Genomic DNA, 7,445 nt, shown 5'->3' on the forward strand with positions numbered 1-7,445 from the left:
AATGGAGTCCTCCATTGTCACAGTGCCAGATGTTTAATATCTTCAGGACCACAGAGTGATGCTCTGCCTCTAATATTACAACACCCTACAGCCCCGGCTGAGACGCCCGGCCCCTCTGCCTTCTCCGTCTCTCTCTCCCTCTCCCTCCCTCTCTCTCCCTCTATCTCTGAATATATATTGAGATCTATTATGATCTCTCTATCTCTCTGTCTATCTGTGACTCTCTCTGTCCCCTTTCTCTATCTAATATGAGCTGTCGTCTCTCCCTCTCTCCATCTAACATGAGCTCTTATGATCTCTATCTCCGTCTCTGTCATCCGCTGGGCTCTGTACAGCTCGTTCAAACGGCAGGTAAACACTCATTCTTCAAACAGCCGCCTACCCAAAGCACCTTCTCCTGGCGTAACCTGGGTTCCCTTTTCCTGTTTGTCAAAGGAACGCTTCAAATCGTTAAAAAATATTCAGAGGACAATCTTACAAATACTGGATCCTTTGTGTCCGGCTGGTCCGAACAAATCAAATAACCAGATCCATAAAGAGGGACAGAGGCAATGCGTGGCGTGGTAAGGAGGTGGTTGTTCCTGTTATCCAATGTCCTGGCTGTTGATTCAGTCGCCATGTGTTTGAACAGCATCCCTCTAATGGGCGACTCAGTGTGAACAGCCACACTCACACAGAGCACCATGGGAATAGCCTGTTAGCATGCTAACCCGTAAGCCGTCACTCACACAGCGCACCATTGGGCTAGCCTGTTCGCCAACACTCACACAGAAGCAGGCTAGCCTGTTAGACTTCCTGACTCACCACTGTCCCCTTTGGGCCCCGCTCCATATCCCACCATGGTTTATTATGCTGAAAATATGGATGTAAGGTTCATTAACTCTCCACAAGCCTGTGAGAGCCGAGTCAGAAGCAAGCCTCCCACAGAGAGCTCCTCCCTGTTGGTTCGGATTGTTAAGCCTTTAAAGGTGCAGTGGTCGGAGAAAGATGGCCAGATGTGGAGTTCTCTCGCACAGGACAAGACCAGTCTGAACATGGACAGCAAAACATCTTCTGATGGCTCAAACGTCATGAAAAAGCCCTCCAAAATCATGTCCGAACCAGAGGTGTCGTCTGAATGTGTGTGTGTTTGTGCGTGTGTGCGCGTGTGCGTGTGTGTGTGTCTATATATGTTTTTGAACCGGGTGTGATAGGACCCACCGGAGCGGTTGTTGGGGGACGTCCGGACGGGGGAGATGGAGGGGGTGCGGGAGGAGGAGTAAGGCCTCTGTCTGTCCCTCTCTATGGTAGAGGAGGAGCCCACAAAGTGGTACTGGGAGTAGCCATCCTGGAGAAGAGACGCAAGGAGGGGAGGAGGATGGGACAATCAAAGGACATTTAGAGGGACATTGGAGGAAAGTTAGGATGAATGATGGGTACAGTGGAAAAGACAAGAGAGATAACGGGGGAAATAGGGAAACATGGAAAAGAGGAGGAGGAGATGAAGCGCAGAACAGAAAAAAGTTTGAAAAGATAATATACTTCACTTCTCAACTATATACTATGATCCTTACACATACAATAGCATTGTTATTGATGCTTGCAGACAGAGAGAGAGACATAGAAGTACAGAGATAAGCAGACACAGAGAGAGAGAAAGAGAGAGAGAGGTGTACAGATGGATAGTGTACAAAGAGAAGGAGGAAAAGAAGAGAGAGCTGGGAGAGTGAGATGAAATAGACACAGAGACAGAGAGAGAGTGAGTGAACGTCATAGAGATGGAGAGCGAGAGGGGGATATATCAAGAGAGAGTACAGAGAGAGAGGGAGAGAGAGAGAGAGAGAGATAGAGAGAGAGAGAGAGAGAGAGAGAGAGGCAAATAGAAAGTGAGAGTACAGAGAGAGGGAGAGAGAGACAGCTATACCTTCTTGTAGAGGCTGCGTAGGTCTCTGTACTGCCACATGCTGTTGAGAACCTGCGAGGCGGCCTTCACCACCTTGGGAGTGTGTCTGAAGACGGGGACAAACATTAGAGTGGCGCGCCACGCTACACAGAGTCCCCACCTCCACCTCCGTCTCCTCTCTTCACCATGTGTTTTTCCTTCGCTTATTTTTAACCGCAGAGGAGACGCGAAGAAGGTTTGTCTGGCTCCTGACAAACGCAACAAACGCAGAATAACAACGAGACAAACAGACGAAGGGAAACGGCACGATCGCTTTTCATCCTCCCGCGCACGGGAGGGGTGGCTAGGGGAGGGAGGACAGGGGGAGAATGCTAATGTCGGAGCATGAAGGCACTGCGGGCGGATGCGGGACACCTTGTTCCTGTTTCCAGGTTTGTTTCCAGGGTTTGGAAAGTTGGTTTCGACGGGGGGCGAGACCCGACTGAAACTGAAATGGGAACGGTTTGTATGGTCTATCGTATATCGATGCTATTGATTTGTAGAGCAGAAAATGGGAAGATAAAAGGATAATAAACGCTTGCCCCTTGAATGTTTTCTAAATATTACTCAACATAGCGGCCCTTGATTACGACAATCACGGCCCCGCCCCCCCTCCTTTCTCCTCCCCCCCACTCTCATTTAACTTCTCCCTCTCTCTCCCTAATTAATTAGGCCCTGCCCCCTCTCCCCCCTTTATTATTGGGCTCCTCCCCTCTCCCTCTCCCCACCTCTCTTAAGGCCCTCCACCACTTTCATTAGGCTGCACCCCCCTACTCATTAGGCTCCACCCACTTGTCTCCTTTGCTGCGGGCGATGCCGATGAGCTTCTCGATGCCGCCGGCGTCCCTCAGGGCCTTGGTGTTCTCCATGTTCTTGGTGATGACCTCGTGCAGCGCGCAGCAGATGGCCGTCACCGTGTCGTCCGACATGGTCTTGCCCGGCAGCCCTGTGCCATTGGCCCCGCCCCCGCTGCCGTTAGCCCCGCCCCCGGCGCTGGTGTTGTTGTTGTTGCTGCCGCCGACGCCGGGCAGGCGGTGGACCAGGTCCCTCATGGCGTACTTACCTGTTCGGGGTCGGAGGAGGAGAGACAGGTGTTATACAGGTGGAGAGAGAGGCGGAGGGAGAGGTATTAGACAGGTGGAGAGACAGGCAAAGAGAAGGTATCTAACAGGTCAGGTGGATTGACAGGTGGAGAGACAGGTGTTATTCAGGTGGAGAGACAGGTATTAGGCAGGTGGAGAAACAGGTGTAAGTCAGGTGGGAGAGACAGGCGTTAAACAGGTGGAGAGAAAGGCGTTATACAGGTGAGAGACAGGTAGAGAGACATGTGATAGACAGGTGGAGAGACAGGTAGAGAGACATGTGTCAGACAAGTAGAGAGAGAGGCGATAAATATGTGTAAGACAGGCGTTGAAGACACAGATTATGGGTCAGGCCGAATACTGCAGAAACAGAGGGACACTATGTATGCTATAATGGAAAATTTGTTATTTGTTTTAAATGAAGGCATCCCCTCACTACATTGTATGAACTGAATATGAATAACGATGTCAGTGCGGGGAAACGTCCACGGTCGATACAGTGTGTACCGTGTCGGTGTGTAAAGTGATCTGTACTCAGGGTTACGCTACAACACAACCTTCTGCCCAAGCTCCACTTCCCACGGTCCTCCTCACACAACAGATGCAAGGGTCTGACAGACCGCCAATAAACGCACAATATTTATTAGCGTTTGATGCAGCGGAACAAAAACATTCACATGCAGACAGACGCACGCACACACACACTCACACACACACCACACCCAGCACTTAGGGCTCTGCTACCTGCTTCGGGGAAATACTAGTGGAGCAGTATGTGCGTACGTGCATGCGTGTGTGTGCGTGTGTGTGTGTGTGTCTGTGCGTGTTTGTGTGTCCGTGAGTATGTGCATGTGGGTGCGCGTGTATGTGTGTGTGTGTGTGTGTGTGTGTGTGTGTGTGTATGTGTGTGTGTGTGTGTGTCTGTTTGTGTGTCCTTGAGTATGTGCATGTGGGTGTGTGCGTATGTCTCTCTGTGCGTGTTTGTGTGTCCGTTAGTATGTGCATGTGGGTGTGTATGTCTCTGTGTGTGTGTGTGTGTGTGTGTGCGTATGTGTGTGCCCGTGCAGGGCCTCCCCCTCACCGATGAGCTCCTTGTTCCGGACGTCCAGAGCCATGTTGCGCAGGGCGGTGGCCACGGCGCACACCACCCGGTCGTTGTCTATCCTCAGCAGCTCCACCAGGATGGGCAGCCCCTTCTCCTTACGCACCGCCGCGCGGATGTACACCGACCACTGGAGGGGGGAGGGGTGAGGGGGTGCGGGGGGAGGGGGTGAGGGGGTGAGGGGTATAGAGGTGATGGGGTCATGGGAAGGAGGGGGAGAGGGGGTGAGGAGTTGAGGGAGGGTGAGGTTGAGCGGGTGAGGCGGTCAAGGGAGGGAGGGGGTGAGGGAGTTAGGGAGTGAGGAGGTGAGGGTTATGGGGTCAAGGGGAGGAGAGGTGAGGGGTGAGGGGAGGGAAGTTGAGGGAGGGTGGGGATGAGCGGGTGAGGAGGAAGGGGGGGGGGGGGGGGGGGGGGTAAGAATTAGACGAAAGGCAGTCAGCGAGCGATTTGATATCAATGTGTTACCGCACACGCAATCATAGACTTGGGATCAAGACTGCAATCACAGACTTGCACACACACACACACACACACACACACACACACACACACACACACACACACACACACACACACACACACACACACACACACACACACACACACACACAGCACGAGAAAATAAGTCTCATTCATTGAAGAAATTGACTCCCCAGTGGAAGTGAGTATATATTCATGTGGCTTGTAAATCTAGCAAATATTATACATATATTATAAATATTATACAATTAGCCTTGTTTTGAATAGGTATTCATTCGTAATAGCCCATAATCAATTATTTTATTTTATTTACCAATCAGAAACAGGGAAGCTGGGGCAAATACAAAAGCATATTATTATCTTTCATTGACCTCCCCCTGATTCCATTCAGAATCAGCAATGAATGCGTTTTTTCTGACCGGGGACATGAAGTAAATAATATAACACAGAGATAAGGCAAATAAATAACATATTAAACCTAAATTATGTGAGCTTTACAATTAGCAGCCCCTCGTGGCTTGAGTTGTAGCTACAGGCCCTGTTTACACGAAGGGAAAACGCAAATATTTCCACGTGGTTCGGCCTCTCATTTACACGAAAACGCAGTTTTTATCACAGAAAACGATCAATTCTAAAAACTCCAAAAACGCCAAAGTGGAGATTTCTGAAAACGCCGGTTATGTGTGTTGTCGTGTCAACAGGGAGAAACAGGGTTTTAGGTTCTGAAGCGTAACATTATGCGCCAGGAAATGCTTAACGTCATATGAGCGCCCCTATGTTTACAGTTTGTTTGTTACAGGAAGACGCTCGTGTTATTCGTTGTTGTTGATTCTGACGATTCTGATTGGCTTTCATGGCTTTATCCTACTCCCTACACTGCCGCCCATAAGTTTGTCATAGTTATAATGGCGCTCGACGGCGTATTTATGCGTTTTGATGTAAACGACAACTTTTTTGAAAACGATGTTGTGTGCACAATGTTATTTTTGAAAACGGAGGGGGGGAAATATTCGTTTCTATAAATACCCTGCTACGTATAAACGTGGCCACAGTGTGAGGCGGCTACTTGATCCAGCTCACTCGTTAACCATGCACAGGTGTGAGTGATCAGGCCTCATTGGGCTGTACCGAGTGGAGCTGAATGGAGAGGGGATCCGGCGAGCTCTGTAGTTGTGATGCCTCTGAATGTTTGTTGGTAAATTATTGAATGCAGATGTGTAATTCAATCAAATTGCCCTCAGGTAGTTATGGCAGGATCAGTTGCTATGTTGGTGTTAGGAAGAGTACAATTATAATAAATGAACGCACCCCTAAGCAATTATGGAGGGTGCAGGTCAATGTGTTTTTAGCAAGACAAGCTTAGATTATGCAGCATGTGTTTGGCTGAGAGGAATGCTGTTTGTTTGGCCCAGTGAATGTTTTGAGTGGTTTCAATTAAATCCTGCCCTTTATGGGTTCATTCAATGAGATTTGTTGTACTTCTTTTGATCACTCCTTCCTAATACCAGCTGCTCGCACCATCCCACCACTAGGGCCAGTAGGGACGTCAAACCAGTAGTTATCGCAATTTCATCATTTTCAGATGAAAGCTAGTTATCAATACAATTATTCAAAGTGAAGATTTGCTGGTTGGATAGTCTTTTCGATGGGGGAGATTAATTTTGGAGAAACTATCTTGTTGAGATATATTTTTATGGAGTATATGGAATAGTTGCAGTATATAGCAACAAAGTGCATGTTTAAATGGGAGCGTACCTATGTTCCCCGGGTCCTATGTTCCCCGCTTTGTATGTGACCGGGGAACATAGGACCCTGTGAGCAAATCTTTTTTTCATAGGATGAAAAAAAGCCGCCTTTTTCGCCTCTGATTCGCCTGTGATTGGTTAGAATGGCTCTCCTCCGATTGGTTATGGTTAGGTTTAGGGTTAACCCTCACCCTAACCCTAACCATAACCCTAAACCTGACCCTAACCCTTTGCACCCGGGGAAAATAGGACCTGGGGAACATAGGGATGACCCCGTTTAAATAACGCGTTTAAGATTAGCAACAAAATAAGGTTAGCAACATAGACGGTCAGCAACAAAGATATAAGGTTAGCAACACAGAGTTAAGATTAGCAACCGAGACATAAGGTTAGCAACACAGACTTATGGTTAGCGACAAATACAAACAGAACAGAACATAACAGACATAAGGTGAGCGCAGACATGAGGCAAGCAACACAGACATACTGTAGTCAACACAGACTAGCAACACAGACTTAAGGTTAGCAACACAGAGACACAAGGTCAGCAACACAGACATGAGGTTAGAAACACAGACTTAAGGTTAGTAACACAGACTTAAGGTCAGCAACACAGACTTAAGGTTAGTAACACAGACTTAAGGTTAGTAACACAGACTTAAGGTCAGCAACACAAACTTAAGGTCAGTAACACAGACTTAAGGTTAGCAACACAGACTTAAGGTTAGCAACACAGACTTAAGGTCAGCAACACAGACTTAAGGTCAACAACCCAGACTTAAGGTTAGCAACACAGACACAAGATCTGCAACACAGACAAAAGGTTAGAAACACAGACTTAAGGTCAGCAACACAGACATAAGGTTAGAAACACAGACTTAAGGTCAGCAACACAGAGAAGGTCAGCAACACAGACTTAAGGTCCGCAACAGAGACATAAGGTTAGCACACAGACATAGGGGGAGCCACACAGACCCAGTGAGGAGAAGAGAAAGGGGCTTCTGAATCACCTTTACCTTCCAGCTCCCGGCTGCCAGGTTCTGCAGCGCCCCCGCCGCGCCCTCCAGCGTGTCCGGATTGGAGCACTCGGACAGCAGGGTGAGGTAGGGCTTCAC

At 48.6% G+C, this 7,445-nt stretch overlaps 1 protein-coding gene across 9 annotated transcripts in view; it reads right to left on the reverse strand.

Annotated features, from left to right (window-relative positions):
• The window catches only part of ctnnd2b (catenin (cadherin-associated protein), delta 2b), a 104,806-nt gene that overhangs the window by 2,585 nt on the left and 94,776 nt on the right, over positions 1–7,445 (reverse strand). For 6 of the 9 annotated variants that reach the window (XM_030364206.1, XM_030364209.1, XM_030364213.1 and 3 more), the window contains 5 exons: positions 7,341–7,445; positions 4,085–4,235; positions 2,714–2,984; positions 1,904–1,988; positions 1,201–1,327 (listed from right to left, as the gene is read on the reverse strand). The exon at positions 7,341–7,445 is cut by the window's right edge and continues 75 nt beyond it. In XM_030364206.1, coding sequence (XP_030220066.1) covers positions 1,201–1,327; positions 1,904–1,988; positions 2,714–2,984; positions 4,085–4,235; positions 7,341–7,445 — 739 coding nt within the window. The remainder of the gene's footprint in view (positions 1–1,200; positions 1,328–1,903; positions 1,989–2,713; positions 2,985–4,084; positions 4,236–7,340) is intronic. The other 3 variants (XM_030364215.1, XM_030364208.1, XM_030364212.1) reach the window with 1 other exon arrangement.

This window comes from Gadus morhua, chromosome 8, assembly GCF_902167405.1.
Source record: "Gadus morhua chromosome 8, gadMor3.0, whole genome shotgun sequence".
NCBI classification, from domain to species: Eukaryota; Metazoa; Chordata; class Actinopteri; order Gadiformes; family Gadidae; genus Gadus; species Gadus morhua.